Source organism: Phyllopteryx taeniolatus, chromosome 4, assembly GCF_024500385.1.
Source record: "Phyllopteryx taeniolatus isolate TA_2022b chromosome 4, UOR_Ptae_1.2, whole genome shotgun sequence".
Classification (NCBI taxonomy): domain Eukaryota; kingdom Metazoa; phylum Chordata; class Actinopteri; order Syngnathiformes; family Syngnathidae; genus Phyllopteryx; species Phyllopteryx taeniolatus.
In genome coordinates, this window is record NC_084505.1 from 25,403,283 (window position 1) to 25,424,453 (window position 21,171).

The 21,171-nt window shown below is 36.2% G+C and overlaps 1 protein-coding gene across 5 annotated transcripts; it reads right to left on the reverse strand.

The window, feature by feature from the left end:
• Window positions 1-2,734: 2,734 nt before the first annotated feature.
• Window positions 2,735-20,494, reverse strand: si:dkey-27h10.2 (uncharacterized). Of its 5 annotated transcripts, XM_061770910.1 has the most exons (12): window positions 20,320-20,487; window positions 18,330-18,515; window positions 17,276-17,374; window positions 15,542-15,589; window positions 15,349-15,428; window positions 14,409-14,505; window positions 13,800-13,892; window positions 10,250-10,456; window positions 10,049-10,157; window positions 9,386-9,970; window positions 7,089-7,187; window positions 2,735-3,238 (listed from the first exon to the last, which is right to left on the reverse strand). In XM_061770910.1, exons 1-10 carry the CDS (start codon window positions 20,351-20,353, stop codon window positions 9,424-9,426), a joined length of 1,500 nt encoding a protein of 499 aa, XP_061626894.1. In that variant the 5' UTR covers window positions 20,354-20,487; the 3' UTR covers window positions 2,735-3,238; window positions 7,089-7,187; window positions 9,386-9,423. The 5 variants fall into 5 exon arrangements, with proteins under 5 accessions (XP_061626894.1, XP_061626893.1, XP_061626892.1 ...); XM_061770909.1 differs by having other exon boundaries at window positions 9,386-10,157; window positions 10,250-10,426; window positions 20,320-20,494; XM_061770908.1 differs by having other exon boundaries at window positions 9,386-10,157; window positions 20,320-20,488.
• Between the last annotated feature and the right edge of the window lie 677 nt (window positions 20,495-21,171).

Here is a 21,171-nt window from a genome sequence, read left to right on the forward strand (position 1 = left end):
GTAGGCCTAAATCATGGGCCAAATAGCTGACATGCCGCACGCATTCTGTATCACGCTTTTCTAAAATAAATCTCTCGGCCTCCTCACTTGACCGGATGGAAATAAAAGCCTGGTAGGGTGGGGGTGTAACTATAGAAACAAACACACCAAGCGTTTTATTTATACTCGCTCACTCCGGGATTTCACTCACATTCACATCGTGGTGACAGAGGTGTATTATAGGAAAATCAAAGTTAATTTTGCACCATTCAAAAAATCCATGTAATATGTCGTGCATTTTAAGCATGCTGACCAATTATAATTGTTTAAATTATAGGAAAATTCAGGGGATTTTTCGAGAATTAAAACAGACATTTTTTTATTAATTGAGATGATTTTGTTTTTTACTTTTTATTTTGTTTCTTAACAAAACATGTCAAGTAATTTGCAGCTATATTCCAGATAAAAAAATAACTTTAATGGAAAAAATAAAGCATACTTACTTTTTTCTAAACAAGACATTGATTCTTCTGCCACTTTCTTGTCATTTGCAGCTATATGTATTCCATATAAAAAGCGCACAGTGACCTTAAATCAATGAACCACATTCCACAAGCAGAACTCATTGACAGAGTCTTAAATTGATGTTTTCACTTTATGAGTGCACCATTTTGCCCGTCATTTTCGGCATTCTGAGCACGACCGCTCGTCTTATCTCCATCAAGTATCTCGGACGGGTCCAGCTGTGCAGATGTGTATAGTGGTGGGTAAAAGGTGCGTGGCGAATATGTCGTTAGCGTGGGAATACTGTAAATCACAGTGGTTTGGGCCGTGTTATTCTGTCAGAGGACGTGTTAGCGATTATAGGAACTTCACGATATCTGAAACGCACCCCCGTCAACATCCCGACAGAGTTGGTGAAGAGACATACCTAGCCCTCCATATAGTCAGTTAAGTCATCATGTTTAGTAATGAAAACACTACAAAATAATTTAAGATATTATGAAGATATTTTAGCTATGATACACGATACAGTGTTTAATGTGAAAATCTGATACAATACTTATTATGTAAATGAAACGCACCCCTGTTAACATCGTGACAGTTGTCTCCTCCACATACAGAAATCTAAGCCTGTATACAGCAAATGAAGTTTTGAATCATGCAAATACGGTGTAAACAGGACAAAATATTAACTAAATTTGCAACACTCGGCTAATATTACAATGTTTTGCCGCACATCAATCAATTAGTCACACTACAGTGATTATCTGAAAATCAGATATGATACATTACGACTATAAAACGCGCTCCTGTCAACATCCTGCAGAGTTGGCACACCCCCTCTCCCCCACGTTATTATTATACCAGACCACCATAAAACATTTTAATCTCACACGCCCTAGAGGCAGTTTGAGCACCCCCTGGGTTATGTCCACCCCGGACACACCTTGAAAAAAGAAAAATTGCAATAGTGCACTGTTATGTCTAAATAAACAAGCAGAGATTGTTCCCCCTTGATGAACTACTGAAAAGATAGCTTTACTGTGAGTGCTCGCATGCTAAACGTCCGTCCTGTAGATACACATGGCGTATAAATAGCGATGGCTACTGAGACCGGAGATGTTTGAATGCGGAGGAAGAAGAGTTTTGGGTTCCTCTTCGATGCGGGCCTGCCATGACTGCGGTCGATTACTTCCGTCTCGAGCGCACCTCCAAATTTTCACCTGCTCGACGGCCACTTCAAGCATCCCGCGGGCGGATTGATATCGACCCTGGCCCATGGAAACAGGCTGCTTTTAACCATTGGACCGCAACCAAATGCTGGGAAACGTAACACCGTGAACGGGAAAGATGATACAAAATCCCGCAGAAAGGTGCGCTGAGCACCTCCGGATTGTTCACCATCGGATTAAATTAATGACACAACAACACATTCAAACTGAAATGTTGACCTTTTCACCGGCAACAAAAAAGCTGCTAGCTACTAATACTGAACTAATACATTGGCTAAAAAAATTTAGCAACATAGGTAACATGCTAACTCACTGGGAAACACCATATTGCAATTGTTCTGACACAACAACACATTGATATGATGACTTGATTACGCTCCTAAAAACAACCACGCTGTCAGTTAATAGCTTAGCTAGTACATTGTGTAGAGCTAAACAAATGTTAACATCGCTAACACGCTAGCCAACTTGGAAACACATTACTACAAATACAACACATTCAAATTGAAATTTTGATGATTTTTACCACAAAAAACCCACTTGGTACGAATATATTTTCTGGTACATTGGTTAATCAAAGGTTAGCAACACATCTTATGTGCTAATTCAACTCAGAAACAACTTACAGTGAATGTTAAGGTACAACGACACATCGAAATTGAAATGCCGATTTTGTTACGACCGAAAAACACTAACAAAAAATGCTAGATACTGCTAAGCAAATGTTAGCAACGTAGTATTCTATCCCAATGGGAAACACCTTACAGCAAATTAACAATGTCCAATAAAGATAATGTAGCTCAAATTTGAATTCCAAAAGATGAAGGAAATATTTTGTTGTTGTTTTTCAGCTAAGCAACAAAAAACAAAAAAAAAAAAAACCTTGAGATACATGCTTTCCATTGGACAGCAATATGCAAAATCCCAAAAGCATGTATCCCCAATACCCAATACTTTTTTCCCCCAACCAAAACAGCAGAAAAGCATTTTTGTTGTTTTTTTGGATTAGAACAAAAATGTTTGAGTTTCATGTTTTTTTATTGGACAGCGACAAAATACTGTACAGCATTATAACTCAACTAAACTCAACTTTATTTATAAAGCACTGCAAATACAAACACAGATAAAAACAAAGTGCTGTACACAGATAAGAACCAAACTTTAAGAAATAAAAACAATTCAAGATAAACAATTAAAACAAAAACATTATAACAATAATGACAATAAGCAAACAAAATTAATATTGTATAACCTCCTTTTTGGAATATCTGACAAAAATTCAGCAAAATAATATTATACAAAAAAAACAGCATTTTTAATCTTTTTTTTAAATTTTTTACATGTTACAATGTCATGTGTTACTATTACTACACTGTTTCATACATTTATGAAAAAGCGTAAAGCTGACACTGATGTTAAGTGAGTCATTTATAACACTTTCAAATATTTAACTTTTTAGCTACCTTGGATTAATTATTACCACAAATGCATTTCTTCGTTTCTGAAGTCATTTGTCTCTTAATCTGGAAAAAGAAAGAAATAAATAGTGAGTGAGTGAACAATGAAAGCAATGCAGCCATGTATCCTGTCCCACAGCCGTCACCTGCTTTTTGCCCACTTGGAACTTCTGCTTTGTCCAAGTTTATGTGGCCTCTGCCGTGAACTTTGACCTCCACGTAGAAACAGCTGTTTGAGCAAGAGGCTATCTGACATAATCCTTCCACACCGCCATTGATGAGATTTACGTGTATTAGCGAGAAGGGCCTTTAAATCAGAGGATTCCCTTGATAGGCGTTGGTTCAGGATTTGTCCCAATTTAAGTTGCCTTTATTAATATGTTGTTATTAGGGATTCAAACAAGAGCAAGTCAATCGCATACATGTTTCAGTTGTTTAAATTGTTGTTTACACAACATTAGCTTATCCATCCATTACCTAAAGTTGCTAACTCGACCGTCTAAGGACCTGTACACACATAATGATAATGGAGCTGTTTTGTGATGTTTTTATTTTCTCCCTTCTTGACCAAGGATGACAAATGCCAGACTATGTTATGTCTTATGTGATTTTCCTGTGGTCCGAAGTGTGGTAAAAGTGAATTTGTTCCAATAATAGGGTCCGAAACGGGTTGGGCTGACACTCTCTGAATGTGATTTTTATTATTTTTTTTATTTTCATGTGTGGGGTCTGTAACACAGAAACTGTGTGGATCAGGCCTAAGTCAACATTAGCCTTCACACGCCAAGGAGCAAGTATCACCCACAAAGTAGCTAATATTGTTAATATGACTTTTTAATACAACATTATCCTTCACTGACTGAGTAGCTAATTTGCTCACACAGCATTACACTTCACACACCAAAGTAGCTAATGTGACTTGCGATCATAATATAAAGTTGGAGTTTTCCAATTTCGGCGAAGAAGCGAATTTTCACGGGTTCGCCCCACTCGCGCCGCGCCAAACGCATCTTTCGTGTCACCTGGCACGAATTTGCACCTATTTGTGCATTTGCATTGACTTTGTATGTAATCACATCGCAATAATAGTTAATATTGCATCCAGTGTGAACACACCATAAGACTAGACACCAGCATGTCTACCTAGCATAGCTAAGGCAACTTGCTAACAGTACACATCACTTCATCCGCCCATCTATTTTCTATGCTGCTTATCCTGTTCAGGGTCACGAGGAGCTGGAGCGTATCCCAGTTGACTTCGGGCGAAAGGCGGAATACATTGCGGACTGGTCGCCAGTCAGTCGCAGGGCACACAGAGGGACAGACAACCATTCACTCTCACATGCACACCGTCACCGTGGGAACGGAACCTACGCTGCCTGAATCGAAGTCAGGTGAATGTACCAGTGATGAGAAGATTACTTTGGAAATACAGTTACAATTAAAAGTTACCCTGTTGAAAATGTAATAGTAGTGGAACTATTTCGATTACTTTGCGAAAGTAATCCATTTTGATTACTTTTGTTAATTTTGAATGAACATAACAGGATCCCCAGATGAGTTCTTTAAAAAAGTCGATTAAAACCATAAATCCTTATTTAGGAAATAACCACATATTTGTGCTTTACACAAATATATATGTAAAATATCTAAATAAATATATCTAAAATGGTAAACCATGATAAAATGTAAATACATAATAATAAATGTATTAGTTGCATTAGTTCAAAGTCTCAGACAAACTAACAGATTGCGCCACAAGGTGGCACTTCGAGGTCATATTTGGAAAAAATATGTCACGTTTGAGAATCGCATATTTTAGCATTTTAGCAAATGCTAAGTCAACAATCTAGGGATTTGTCTTAGGAGAAATTACATAATACATTCCGAAATACGACCAAAATCGTCATTATGAGTCAGTGAGGGAACATGTCGAATCATTTGTGGAATAAGCAAAAAAAAGTGACCTCCTCACTTTTTCCCACCTGGTTTTGGAAGCTGGACAAAAAAAACGAAAAGAGAGGCAAAGTTGAAAGGCCATTCGTCATCGGGGCGCTGTCGAGTAATGCTTGTTCGCTGACAAGTCATAAACTACAGCAGCATAATTAGGCAAGGAGGGAAGCGCAGCATGTTATTTTCCCGTCAGCATCGCCAGGCTTTCATGTTTGACGGCTCGTCCAAGGCTGGACCCCCACAGACAAAATGGTTTCTTTTGTGGATGGGCTTTACTTGGAGAGGGTGGTTCTTTTTTGTTGGCGTGCAGACGGGACAAGGATCTCTGTTTTTACTGCTCACTCGACAGCAAACAAATGTTATTGCAGCGTATAAAACAGTAGCAGACTAGCGACGCAAGTGCAGGATACGCGGTCGAGGCTAGCTAATGACGCAGCACAGCTGGGAAGGACAGTTGGGAAGCGCCCTCCCCTCGAGAGGGAACAGCTGGTCGTTCTCTCCCCTTTCCCACCGCAAACTGTTAAATTGTAGGGAAAAAAACACATTAAACAAAACTGGGCAATCGTTAAAAGAGAAGGTAGCTATTCACGTCACACCTGTGACTTTTTGGTGCTGCAGTAGCAGGTTCTATGTCCTGTCAACTCCTTTTTCAACAGCGGTATTCAAAGTTGGCGACGTTTGCGAGAGGGGAAGTTACGCCTATGCCAGTCACATTAGATAATTTAGCGCCACGCCTCACAGTTTTGAGGACCTGGGTTAGAATCCGGCCTTGCCTGTGTGGAGTTTGCATGTTGTCCCTGTGCCTGCGTGGGTTTTCTCTGTTTTACTCCGGTTTCCTCCCACATCCTCCCACGTGAATTTAAAGCTCTAAACTGCCCGTAGGTGTGAATGTGAGTGTGAATGGTTGTTTGTTTATATGTGCCCCGTGATTGGATGGCGACCAATTGAGGGTGTACCCCGCCGCTCGTCCAGAGTCAGCTGGGATAGGCTCCAACACAGTTGCAACCCTAGTGAGGATAAGCGCTACAGAAAATGGATGTATCGATAATTTACATGAAACCAGCATTATCAGAGAGATCTTTTAAAGGATATTACCAAAATATAATTTTCCTGTGACAAATAATACGAAAGATGACTCTTTAAAATCTTTGAAAATGTAGTCATTTCTGGCCAGCGTCATACTACAAGGACAATGGGGATCGAGATTTTAGGTGTGACCTTTTTTTTTTTTTTTTTGTGAAATCCGAGTTTCAAACTTACATAACTTTAATAACTTTCTCAATCTACCCCATTTTTAAAAGTTTGGTATCATTGGAAAGCTTGCTAAACACAGAAACAGACAGCATTCATTAATGATGAACTGAAGTCGTTAGAGAAAGCCAAGGGCCCATATTAACATAAAATCTACAACATAATAGTCAAGAACCAAACAGAGTTTGCAGATGGCAGTCTTTTGAGGTGTGGTTTAATTTGGCACTCAAATATGCATATAAAAAAAAAAAAAAAAAAAAGCAAGTCACCTCACCATTACAATTACCGGTAGTTATGGTGTGTTAGCAAGTAAGCAGCTATCCAGATAGTGATGGTGAAAAGTACAATTAGGATTAGGGTTAAGAGTTTATGGTTACGGTAGGGTTGGCTCTTGTTGGAGAATTTGGGTTAGCCACCATCAGGCTTCTAATTGACTTAAAACAGGAATACAGTTATGATTTATAGCACCACCTGTTGCTTTGACAGCCTTTAAATGCATTCAAACTTTGCGTATAGCCAATAAAAAGCCAATATACAGGTATTGCTGAAAGATTGATTGGTTTGGTCAATTTCTGCATCTGATAATATTTCATTTGTGGACGTTGGGGGCCACACTCAGTCCAGTGGTTTTAAGTTGACTCTGGATTTCTGCAGACCAATCTCCTGTTACTACTAGCTGAGCTGGCCAGACGTCAGCTGCGGTGTGACATACCGTGTTTTATGAAGATCGGCACAGCGACTGGGGGTGGGGTAATTTCTCACACCTGGCCGTCGAGTGAAATCTCCCAAAAGATGGCAGGCGATTTGAAATCTGCTTCAATGACAAACAAACACGAGGTTAACCAGTGTGACAATTGGGGTGCTTACAGGACATCCTCCCGGCGGTTCAATTGGCCAGCGACGAAACTAACTGACTGACGGACTGACTAACAAAGGAGCGAGTTAACAAAAAAACAACAACTAACAAACAAAGTTGCTTGCTCATCCCATCAATACCTCACCTACCATTAACCAACTCTAAAATATCGAATGTCTAAAGTAAGACAATATACTGTAATGTGAGGTAAAGCTAGCCAGCAGGGTTTGCCAGTAATCGTGGAATTATTGTGAATTTTGGGTCATAAGCGATTTGAGATAAAGAGAAATATTCAAAATAAGTCATACAATGAGAAAAACACAACGTTGTCGTGAATTACTGTACATTTTGCTATTCTATTATGATATTTCTTTGACTTTTTTTCATTATTGTCATTACAACACGTAACACACGTAAATTGCGTTTGTGTAGGAATTTGGACACCTCAAAACAACTTTATTCATGTACTTTTATTTCTCTTACTATTCAGACTTTTTTTTCTTGTATTTCTTTTCTTGATTCTCATGACATAGATTTTCTCTTAATGTAACCTTTTTTTAGGTGGGGCCCTTCAGAAAAGTTATTCTGATTTTGGAAAATTTCGCTCCTTCCTTTCTTATAAACCGACCTCATTGTCATAATAGTTCATCATTATTCTTCTAATAATTAAGTCGTAATGTTACATACTATTACAATATGTAATACAGTGTTCCCTCCCTATAGTGAAAATGCGTAAGTAATTGACGCCCCTCCAAAAGGTTTATAATTGCCTACAGGTGGTGGCAAAGCAATACATGAAGCTCCTCAACTAACTTCAACATAGTTTCTTGGCACCAAGATGGCACCAAAGCAATACTTTTATATGAGCAAATAGTTGTGTTTTTCAGGAAAACAGCAGAGGCAAGGTTAAAAAAAGAAATCTGTGACTTGGTGAATCTGTGAGTAGCGAATCATTAATATGCGAGGGAACATTACATCATTTTAAAATAAAGCTGCTAAACAGTGCTATGTACTGCATTTCATGAACTTGAAAAATGGCTTCAAGTTTACTCAACAACATTGTCTTATGTGGAAAATATTGCAACACTGACCCAAAAATGAGTGATGAAACTTGATAAGTTGCTAAAGAGGAACTATGGTGAATAACATTATAACGTCATGTTGCTGCATGGTGGCCAATTGCAGTGGTGGAAAGTAACAAATTACACATACTTTGTTACAGTAACAACAAATAAGTATAGTACAAGTACAGTAACAAGTACAAATACTTCGCTACTGTAATTAAGTCGATTTTTTTTTAGGTTATACTGTCATTGTTTTCAGTTGTCATCATTAGCTAATTCATCTTTTTTTTTCCCAGTCAGTTCACAACGTTAGCAAAGCCATGGGAACATGTTGTTTTCATGGCATGAAAACTTTTTTTATTCAAATCACGAGCACTACGAAATTATTTTCCGGTTAGTGCATCAATATCCAGCCCCAGTTGGTCCCAAAACTGTGGCAAACAAATCATGGGAGTGACTAGCCAATAGTCGCAACAACCACTTTTGTATTTAAGCAAATCGCATAGTCTGTAAAGGAGTTGAATCAGTACTTCTATTTTTACCTCTTTTTTTTTTTTGCAGAAGTATTTCTGCTTTTATTTAAATACAGAGTGTGAGTAAAGTGGTACCTTGACAGTGCTCCAGTTTACAAGTTTTCAAAGTTACCAGCCATCGCCCGGTTGATTCATTTTTATTTTTGTTGCTTACAAATAAATGTGACTTTACAAGTGGGCTTCAGACACTCCACAACTTTACAACATCCAGCCACCATTAGTAGCGAAAGTAAAAGTGCAGGTAATTGTTGTGCCTTGTGCTCGCAATTTTGACGGCATCCCTCACCGCTGGTGTCCACCAACGGGTTGCCGGCACGACAGACACCGACCACCTTACGGCCACAGCTCCGGTCGCCCGCCTCGGCAATGGAGGGGAGGAACATGGTCCACTCTGACTCAATGTCCCCCGCCTCCCTCGAGACGGGGGTGACGTTCTGCTGGAGTTGAAACTCCTTCTGACAGGGGATTCTGCCAGACGTTCCCAGTAGACCCTCACAATACGTTTGGGCCTGCCAGATTGGACTGACATCTTCCCCCACCATCGCAGCCAACTCACCAGCAGGTGATGATCAGTTGACAGCTCCGCCCCTCTCTTCACCCGAGTGTCCAAGACATGCATAGGCACAAACAACAGCCAGGACCCGTCCCACCACCCAAAGGCGGAGGGAGGCTACCCTCTCGTCCACTGGGGTGAACCCCAATGTACGGGCGCCGAGCCAGCGGGCAATATTTGGCAACTCCAGAGTGGGAGAGAGTCCAACCCCTCTTGAGAGGACTGGTACCAGAGCCCAAGCTGTGTGTGGAGGCGAACCCGACTATATCTAGTCGGAAGTTCTCGACCTCGCACACCAGCTCGGGCTCCTTCCCTGCCAGCGAGGTGACGTTCCACGTGCCTAGAGCCAGCTTCTGTAGCCGGGGATCGCATCGCCAAGGTCCCTGCCTTCGGTCACTGCCCAGCTCACAATGCACCCGACCCCTATGGCCCCTCCGACAGGTGGTGGGCCCATGGGAAGGGGGACCCACGTTACCCTTTCGGGATGTGCCCGGCCGGGCTCCATGGGTGCAGGTCCGGCCACCAGGCGCTCGCCTTCGAGCCCCACCTCCACGCCTGGCTCCAGAGGGGGGCCCCAGGGACCCACGTCTGGACAAGGGAAAACGCGATCCAATAATTTTTCTCATCATCGGGGTCTTTGGAGCCGTGCTTTGTCCGGTCCCCCACCTTGGACCTGTTTGGCATGGGTGATCCTGCCAGGGGCATAAAGCCCCAGACAACTTAGCTCCTGGGATCATTGGGACACACAAAGCACTCCACCACGATAAGGTGACGGCTCAAGGAGGGGGTGGAACAAATGAATGGCATTTGAATTCATTTCGGTGGTGAAAGTTGATTTGCGATTTAAGCGATTTGACAGTTTCTCACCATTTGATTTGACAGTTCCATGAGTATCAGACATGCGACCTTTCCTCTCCATCACGTCGGCATTGTTGCTATTGTTCTCGTTCTTCGGACTCGCCTCAGCGGTCCCGTGGGAGATTTGTTGGTCTGGTTCGTCGGATTTCACTGGCTCGGCGTCTTCGGCTTTGTTCTGTAGATCGTCTGCAGGTGGAGATGCAGACTCAGCTTCAGCTGTGAGGGGACAATAAACACAAATTGCTCTCTCATTGCTTCCCGTGCACCTGGAGAATGGAGGGTTGTGCAGGAAAGAAAATCGAACTTCTGCATTTTTGTGCTGCCAGTCTTGAATAAAGTACCTGAAAGCATTACTTCAGCAAAAGTAAAAATATCTAAAAAAAAAAAAAAATAGTGTTTAAAATTGTCTTTTACAATGTCACCTGGTTAAAAGTGTCAAAAAGTATCTTACATTTGCTGTACTTCAGTATTAAAAATCAGGAAAAGCTTACTAGAACATTTGAACTTTATTTGGGTTTAATCAGAGGCAGTTTAAATCGTGGCAGTTTTGTGCTGATTGCCATTAATATGAGTTTGAATGTGATTGGTTAATTCTGAAGACAGTGACATTCCAGTTATAAGAGGGTGTGCACACTTGTGCAACCATATCATCTCAGTTGTTTATGTTTACTTCCCACCTCAAAAATATTTGATTTTTTTTCAATGAAGTAGTACAGGTCATAGGTCAATTAATGTTGAAAAACATTTAGAAATGATTTATCTTGGTCTCATTTTTTGATAGCATAAAAAACTGTGATTTGAACAGGGATGTGTAGACTTTTTGTATCAACTGTAGGTATTGGAAGTAAAAATATTAGCAGTAGTAGTTTATTTATTTGTATTTGTTTCCAATTTATTGAGTTTACTTCAAAATTGCGTGTCTTGATGTGTATAGGTCATGTCCAAAAACAATTTGGGATTTTATTATGTAGTCACGGAGCTTGTGAGGGGAAACGTATCGGTGTAAAAGTATCCATTTTATTTAGGAAACATAGTCGAGTAATCGTGAAAGTTGCCAGAAATATAAATAACACAGTCAAGTACAGATGCGTGTAGTGTGTGAAAATTCTTGAGGAGTGCAGTCATGAAGTATTTGTACTCCGTTACATTCCAAGTCTGTATGCCGCTAATGGGTGGTCTAATTACCGAAGAGCTCAGACACGCTGCAGCTGTTGGATGTGTGGGAAAGTAAAGCGGACATGTCATTATGAGACCGGGGGGGCTGGGAGTGGGGGTGTTAGGTGCAGGGAAAACTGAGATTAGGGCCACTGTCATTTCGAGGTACCGGATTATAAACAATAAATGATTACATTTCAGAGTTTCTGAACAATTTTCTGGAGGGAGTCGATACGCAAGCTTAATATTGTGAGGCTGATGTTATATTTTTGGAGTCAAAGTACATTTATTGTTTGTCAAAGTATGTGGTTTACGGTAATGCTTATGATATTACGACTAATTGTGAGAATAAAGTTGAAATACAAATTCATAATTAGTAATATTATGCAACTAAAGTCAAAATGCTAAAAATACCACTTCCTAACTTTATATATATAGAATTTCACTTTATTAAAAGCACAATATCAAACCTTTGTTTTTAATCAATGTTTCGTTTGTCAACGTTTTGTCGATCACAGTTTTTTCCAATATTTTTTTTCATTTATTTATTTTGTTTCGTTAAAATTTCACTTGATGATGAAGCTAACGGATGAAATTGATTTACAGTAAAGCTTTTTAGTTTGAGAAAGCAATTTTTATTCCTCCTCAATCAATATTTTGTTGACTCGGTCCGCCTCATGGTTTCATGACTCGTTTTCCCGTGAGAGGAAGGACTGTTCCTTCTCTTTCCAAATTGGCCATTAACACTGTGCGAGAGAGAGAGAAAGACCTGCCTTAGGGCCGTGTGGCAAGCTCAAACATGACCGCAGTAAATGCTAACACAGCCTGGGAGGGAGGGAAGGAATTAAAGAAAGAAAGAAAGAAAGCTGAGAGTCAAACAGGAACTCTTCAATCGCTCGCAGACAGATGGAGACGTCAAATAAGAGGAGAAGTCCGCTCATAATATATAAACGCCATCATAAATGCCTTTGGAAACATAATATAGTTTGTCACATAGCATAGAAAGAGAAAACCTTTTTCTCTGTCGTGGCCATGGTCACTCCGGGAGTAAAGAGTAACTAGCAGTTGTTCTCACAGTAACCAGTTTTGTCAACAGGGTCCCTCGTGTGGTCAACAGGTTTACTTGCAGAGCACAGTCACGGCCACTGTGAAGACCAAAGTCGTACAGTGACCAGATAACATAGTCCAAATAGCACGAGAATAAATTGGGGATGATGAAAATCAAGTCCAAATAATAACATGGAAAAATAAATCAGCACTTTATGAAAATAGGGGGGGGGGGGGGGGGGGGGGGGGGAATCAACTTTATTCTTGTAATTATCAGAATAAATTCACATTCATGCAGAAAAAAAGTCTAAATATTGGGAGATTAAAATCCCAATATTAGGAAAATAAAATGCAACTATCATAAAAACAAAGTTGTCATTTTATTACATTTTTTAAAAACTATTTGTAATAATTATCATAATACAGTCGTAATTACTAAAATATTAATAAAATAATCTCGAACTTTTGTGTGAAAAAGTTATAGTTTCAAGAAGATTTATAAATATGCCAACGTTATTCATACAATAATTATGTAATAGTCATAATTATGATAATAATGTCAAAATATTACATGACAAAGGTTTAAGTAATGTCTGAAAAATTCTAAATTTATGAGAATTAAAAACAGATTTTGAGTTTATTGTGGTCATTATCATAAAGTTGATTATTTTTGCGGATGAAGTCGACATCAGGAGGCTAAAAATGTAATTAATGAGAATTGAAAAAGATTTTTGACTTTATTCTTGTAGAAATTGTTGCAAAAAGGTTTCTTTTTTATTATTTGAATGAAATCAAATTATTACAAGAAAAGGTTGAACTAGTGTGCAAAAACTTCACCATATATATATTTGGATTTCATTTTTGTAATATTTTGACTTCCTCTCAAATATTTTAAAATTTAAAAAATCCACTTTATTCTTGTAATAAAGTCATAATTATGAGACTTAAGTCCAAATATAATGTGAATTCTTTATTTTTTATTTTTAGAGCTTTCTTATGACATGTTTTTCTTTATCTCTAAAACTATGCCCATATTGCCATATTTCACATGGTTAACTTTTTTTTTTTTTTTTTTTTTTAAACATGTACTTGCTTGAAAAAAATTATCTTTATTTCAATGTTTTATGAGGGAGACAGAAGAGTTGGGCCCTGGCAGAGATGAATTAATTTCACAATCTTTCTTATTGGAAAAAAATGAATAAGAAATTCCCCCAAAATACATGAATAGAATATTCAAGTTTATATTTAACACTGTGCAGGGAGCTTTTTTTGCAGTAAAGTGCACTTCCGTTTTTTTTTATTGGGTGTGAGTCTTAAGAAAGAGGATGTTAATTCATCACAAAAGTCGCTCTCTTACCCTTTGGCTCATCTTCCTCCACAGTTTTTGCTGCTGCTTCTTCTTTTTCTTCTTCTTTCGATCGCTTGTCTCCACTTTCAAACGTCTGCAAACCTGGATGGTTAACGTATTATTGTGGTAGCAATTTGTAAATATATCGTTTATATATAGTAGATATTAAAAGTCTACACACCCCTGTTCAAATGCCAGGTTTTGGGGGAATAAATATATATGTATATATATATATATATTTTTTTTTTTTAGAAAGGGTAACAGGTAGGATAGAACATCTGAACTTTATTTTGGGTTAGTCACACTTTAAATGTCATCAGGTGTATGCTTACCCGCATTTAACATGCGTTTGAATGTGATTGGTTAATTCAGAACACAGCTGCATGCCTAGTTGTAAAAGGTGTGCACACTTGTGTGATCACATTATCTCAGTTTGTTTGATTTGACTTTTTCTTAGAATGAGTTGTGCAGGCTGTGGGTCACATTAATGGTGGAAAACGTTTGGAAATGATTTATCTTGGTCTATTTTTTTTTTTTTGTAATCACCAAAACCTTGCATTTAAGCAGGGGTGTGTAGACTTTTTATATCCACAGTATGTAGTGAGCGTGTACACCCACCGTTGTGTGGCGCGCTATCATTGGCTGACACGGGTTCCCCGGTGCTCAGAGGGATGTTGGCTTCATCCGCCCTCGTGGAGAAGTCGACAGCGTAGCGCTAAAACACAGCAAAAGTCTTCGACGATTATGTTATGTACAATTGTATGAAAATTTGATTTTCTTTATTGAAGTGACTTTTTTTTTTTTTTTTTTTAAAGGGACTTTATTCCTGTAAGATTATGATTTCTTTTCTTAAGAAAAATGTACTTTTTATTTTATAGTTATTTTATCCTTAAAAATACAACTTTATACTTGTATTACTAGGATTTATTTTCTAGAAAAAAAAGACTTGAATGTAATTCGATTACAAGGTTTTCCAAAACAACTTAATCTCGTATTATCATGATTTATTTTCTCCAAAAATAAGGCTTCATTAATGTGATGCAACTTTTCCCTCCTCAAAAAATATTAAATTCTTGTTGTCGAATTATTTATTTTTTTTCTTGAAAAAATACAACATTGTTCTGGTAATATTACATCTTTTTTATGAGTTATACTTGTAATATTATTACTTTTTTTTCGCAAAGAAAATACAGCTTTATTGTCATAACATTTGAAAATTAAATACAATTAACTGCATTACACTTACAGAATACAGCGCTTTTTCAAGGAGCTCAAAGTGCAAAATTCTGACTTTTTTTCTAAATAAATAGCTGTTGTCATAAAATTACAACTTTTTCTAAAAACAACAACTTTGTTCTCATAAGATTGACTTTAAATAAATAAATACAAGCATAAATACATCAAAAAAAAGCTTAATTATTTAATTTTTTTTCCCAACATTTTTCTTCACTTATTTTTTTTGGTATGATTTATCTTGGTCTCATTTTTTTTAATGTCACAAAAACCTGGCATTTGTGTCGACTTTTTATATCCACTGTCGCCTCTTGTAGCTACTAACCCTTCCTCGCCTCTTCGAGATGTAGCAAGCGATACCGAATCCGATGGCGACCACGATGATCAAAACGAGGATGATGATGGCTTGGAGGGACAGATAAGGTTTTTTTTAATAAGTAACATTTAGGGGCAAGACTCATAAATGATGTCATATTAAATACAAAAAAATATGGAAGAGAAAACTAAAGGCCACTCACCAGTGCTGTCGTAGCGTTTGGTAGTGTAAGGCTTTGCTGTGGTGGTATCTGTTCCAAAAAAGATACCGGAAATGTATAAAATATAACTTTTTCTTGTAAGATTACAATTTTTTTTTTTTAAACAAAAAGTATGTTTTTCTTACAAAAGTTGAAGAGTATCTCCATCTAAAAAAAAAATTACTTTATTCTTGTATGATTCTGAATAATCTTATTTATTTTTGTTTTCTTAAAAAAATATGATGTAAGTCTTGAAGAAAAAAAAATACGTCTTCATCACCTTCAACCTTTTTTCTTGAAAAAATGCAACATTATTCTTTTAAAGTTGGGACTTTTTTTCCTTTCAAAGATATGAATTAATCTTCCTAATATTACAACTTTTTTCTTGAAAAGAAACACTCCTTTATTCTCCTAAAACTACATTTTATTTCTAAAAATAAGTACAACTTTATTCTTGTAAGATTACAACTTTTTTTTTTTTCTTGAAAAGTATGTCTGTCGTAAAATTAGGACTGTTATATGAGAAAAATTCATTTTTAAAACTTAGTAATAACGTGTTTTTCTTGAATACAGAATATGATTTTATTCTTGTGAGATTCAGACTTTTGGCAAAAAAACAACAATTATTTTCTTTCCGAGTAAAGATCCAACTTTTTTCCTCAGAAAATATGACATTAGTCTCTTAAGTTTCTGCCCTTTATCAAAAGGAAAAAAATGACTTATTTCTTGTATGATTACAACTTATTTTTCTCCAAACATACGATACTATCCTTGTAAAATCGTCTTTAAAGAAAGAAAAAACCTTTATCGTTATTGTTTATCTTATTCAAAACAGTCCACTTTTTTTATCTATAACAGTTACAGTGTCGGTCTCATAAGATTCCTCATTTTTTCTTGAGAAATTACAACTCGATTCTGATACTGTAATTAATATTTTAATCTCAAATACAATTTAAACCTTAAATACAATTGAGCTTCTTGTAAGATTTTAATTTTTATTTTGTAAGAAGACTATTGGCCTAAAAATTCCTTTTTGTTTCTAGAAAAAAGCCCTTTTTTTTCAGAAAAAAATTACGTTAGTCTCGTCAGTTTCTACCTGTTATCTAAAAAAAAAAAAAAAAAAAAAAATTTATTTTCTCAAAAAATACAATATTATCCTTTTAAGATTGTCTTCTTTTTTTAAGACTACTCTGAACAGTCTGGCTTTTTACTTATGAGGAATTCCGTGTCGGTCTCGGAAAAGTCCTTATTTTTTCTTGAGAAACAAAAATTATGAATAAAATAAATATAAATGATAAATATAAACTATGAATGAATACTGGTTTAAAATAAGGTTTAGTTCCAATTTAGACATACAGTATGGGCACAATCCAGTGCCAGTGCATCTGCATGTTAGTATAAGTGAATGTTAAAAAAATATATATAATAATAATAAATAAATAAATCATATATCATGAAATGTGCAATTGGCTGGCGACCAGTTCAGGGTGTACCTCGCCTCTTGCCCAGAGTTAGCTGGGATAGGCTCCCTAGTGAGGAGAAGCGGGATGGAATATGGATGGATATTTCATGAAATATTGATAGATTTGACAGTTGTTTGGACTTGGACCACTATTACACTCAAGATTTAGTGGCAGTCATTCGGTAGCGGCCGGAACATTTTGAAATCAATTTCCCTCAAAACGGAGTTAGCCCACTTTAGTTCCGAGTGACTAATATACGTGGAAAATGACTTACTTTTGTCCTTCTGATTTTCCTTCATTTTGGTGGAGTAGATGTAGGAAGTGGTCATGGGTGCAGGTGTGGTTTCATAAGATGTGCCTTCAGATTTGTTACCTGAATCAAGAAGATCCCATTAGTTGCGTCAATAAAGTCAAAAGTATAAAGTTGCTGTAATCTGGAGTTCAACCCACATTTTCGGGGAATTTATATATATTTTTTTTTTAATATTCGGTTCAAATGACCTGACCGTCATGCACACAAAAAAAAATATTGATCTCGCAATATATCGTATCTTTATCACTTACAATGCAGTATCAAAACAGTGGCATCAGCTATCGATATTTTCGCCAAACAACTAGCAAATACACCTTTTATGACGCAGCTTTTGTTTGTTTGTTTTCAATACACTGCATATTTTCGTTTAAAAAAATATGTCTCTAAAGTTGTACAAATATGTTTGAATCGGTATCGTGCACGATGTCAGGGGTGGGAAAAAATATTGACATCGCAATTCATCCCATTGTTATCCTGTACAATCCTGTATCGACATGCGAGCATCAAATATTGATATCTTCACTGTCATCTTAAAACCCTAATAACTGGAATTCCACACGATATTTTGGAAATAATTAAAAAGTTGTATGAAAAATCGCAGTTTGTGCACGACGCGAGGCAATATTGCAGCATTATCTCTTACAATACAATATTGATACACTAACATCAAATATTTATATTGTCGCCTATCTTGAAGAACTGTTTTAAAACTTATTTAGGTATATATTTTTGAACTCATGTACGATACATTTGATTGAAATCTTTTTTTAAGTACTGTTTTATTGTCCTATATTTAAGCACAGTGTAATATTCGTGTGCATATTGGTACTGGCTTACAATAATATGAAATTACTTTTTAGGGGAGAAAAACATGGAGTCGGTTTTGATGAACACTTAGGCCTACTATGGTACTGTTGTTTAAAAATGTTTTTCAGGATGATGAGTCTTTTTTTTTAGGTGGTACTTTGTGTAAAAGGTTCGAGAGTGACTGCTTTAGATGTTTTGCATACTGTACCTTCCTGAGCCGTCCAAGGCGTGGTGGTACCATTGGTGTTAGCGTAGCTCATGGTGCTACTCATGATGGTGCTGTTGCTGTTTTCGATAGTTTCAGAGTAGAAACCATTGGTGAAGTTTAGTCGGTCCGAGTCTGTCGTAGAGCTTGGAGACGTTTGCGACGCCACAAACGAGATCAAAAGCACGCCTGGGGGAAGGCAAACGGTCGAGATTAGCGTGGCCTTTTCACACCGTTTTCAGAAATGCAATGTATTGCCTCACTACACAACGTTTCTACACGTTACTAGTGTAGGTTTAAGAATTGTTCTATTGCGTATGAATTTTTATTGTTAGCCTTCAGTTCACTATGGATGTAAATAGATGTTTGTCACATTTACCAATGTTAATTAAGATGCACTGTCTCTTTAAAATACATGAAAGCAAACATAAATACGTTTTAATAAAATTTTTACATTTACTTTAAAAAATTAAATGCAAAAAAATGCATTCGCGTCAATCAATGTTATTTATGTGACCTTTCTTGTTGAATTTACAGATGTTCGTCACTTTAAAGCAAATTAAGAAAATAAGGCGGCGAGGCAGAAAATTTGCAAAAGAAATAAAAAAAAACAATTGAACAAAAAAAATATAACAATTTAAAAAAGCAATGAAAAAAATTGCATTTGCATCAGTGAATGTTAACAATAATAATAATAGTGCTTTTCAAGGCACTCAAAGACACTATAATTGCACAATCAGTCGTTCATTCCACAGTTGAACCCTGGTGATGGTAAGCTACTTGTGTAGCCACAGCTGCCCTGCAGGGGGCAGTCTCACAAAAGCATGGCTGCCATTCCGACCGCCAGCAAACATCCAACCACATTCATTCATGTGCAATGGATGGAAATTAATGGATGTTTGTCACTTTAAAGTAAATGAGAAAAAAAAACAACATAAATTAAGAAAATACGTTTTTTTAAATCATTAAAAGTACAATAATATAAATGTAAAATGTTAATCACTAAGGGGTAAAAAAGAAAAAAATAGCATTTTGATCAACAGATGTAAATGATGTTCGGTATTTTATTTACCAATGTCTGTCACGTCAAAGTAAATGAGAAAAAATCTTTTTAAATAATAAGAACAAGCTAATAAAATAAATGAAATGAAAAATATATAAATCTATATAGATAAAGAGAGAAATAAATCATAATTTAAAAAATAAGGTGACATAATAATTAAGGAATGAGAAAAAATGCATTTTAATCATTCAGTGGTAAGGGATGTGTACTGTGCATGGTCTTGACTGGACTTTAAAATCATTGAGAAAATTAATTTAAAATGAAAAATATATTTAAAAAATCTATTGACATAAATCATTTTAAAAATAATAATAATTAAGAATATAAATTGCATTTACATTAATAAAAGTCAACGAATGATCAAGAAAGTAATTTAAAAACAACCAAATAAAATCAATTAAAGAAAAGCAAAATTGCAAAATATATTTTTTAATCAAATAAAACAAATCTTAAAAATATAAATGAGGAAAATAAATAGTCTTTACATCAGTAACTTCATGTATTTAGGCTATGAATACTCATTCAATTTACCTAACGTATGTTTAGTATGATCACATGCCCCTTTAAAACACAGTCAATGAAATAAATGAAGTCAATACAAGTGCCCAAGAAAGAAAAAAAAATCAGAAAATATATGTAAAAAAAATACACAAATCTCAATGGGAAATACATTCCATATACATCAATAACCATTAATTAATGTAAACTATGGGTTCTCTTAATAGTCTAATTGACCAATGTTTAAGATTACGCTGTTCTTTTAAAATAAATGAATAAAATAAAATTGGGGAAATGTGAATATAAATACTCTGCATAAAAATAGCAAAAAAGAGAAGAAAAGTATTATTTACATCAATAACCATTTTTCTTTTCTGTCGAACATTCCTAACCTGTCAGAGTTAAGTTGCTTTATAATGCACATAAACTTACCCAGTGTAATGAAGGACGGAGTAAATGCTAGCATGGTGCGCGTGAAAAGAATTCAAGAATAAAAATAGGAAGAATGTGTATCGTTAAGTCTCGAGCTGAAGTTGTGGAACAGATGGAAGTCAAAAAGAGGATGAAGGTAGGCACAGACCACAGCAGGATGAACTCTGTCTTGCTTAAACTGGTGCAAGCTAGAGGAAGCACTTACTGTACGTTTCCTCACATTCTGATGAGACGTGAGTGACATTTACAAACTTTCAATGTGACTCGCACATCTCATATGACTTCATTTGACAGACTTAAACAGGCTCAAAGGGTCAATCCAGGAATCAATTTTCGTTTGATTACACTGATGGATAATAAGACATCATTTCAGCACTAATCACCTTTTCTGAATGGTTTTTATTCTACTTTTTCAATCCATTAGTACTGTTTTTGACTCACTAGATGTCGCTGTAGTTTAGGGTAAGGACAGCTCATTGAAGGTTTACCCAAAAGAGCATAAGAAGAGATTTTATGGAGAAGAAAAATAACCTTAGTATATACTTATCTTTTAGTTTATTTATATTTAGTTTATATTGTTATTCTATTCATAATGACATGTCAGCATCATATAGTTTATTCATTATCATTTCTTTTTAATTTTACCATTATTTACCAGGTCTTTTGTTTTAATATTTATCACAATATTTAAATGTAATTATGATAGCATTTTTTCAAGTTATTTGTATTTTCATATATATATATATATATATATATATATATAACGAGGTACATCTTGGAGTTATATTTATACATAATATGCATTCATGTTTTTCAATGAAAAAATAATACAATAAAATAAATGATATATCA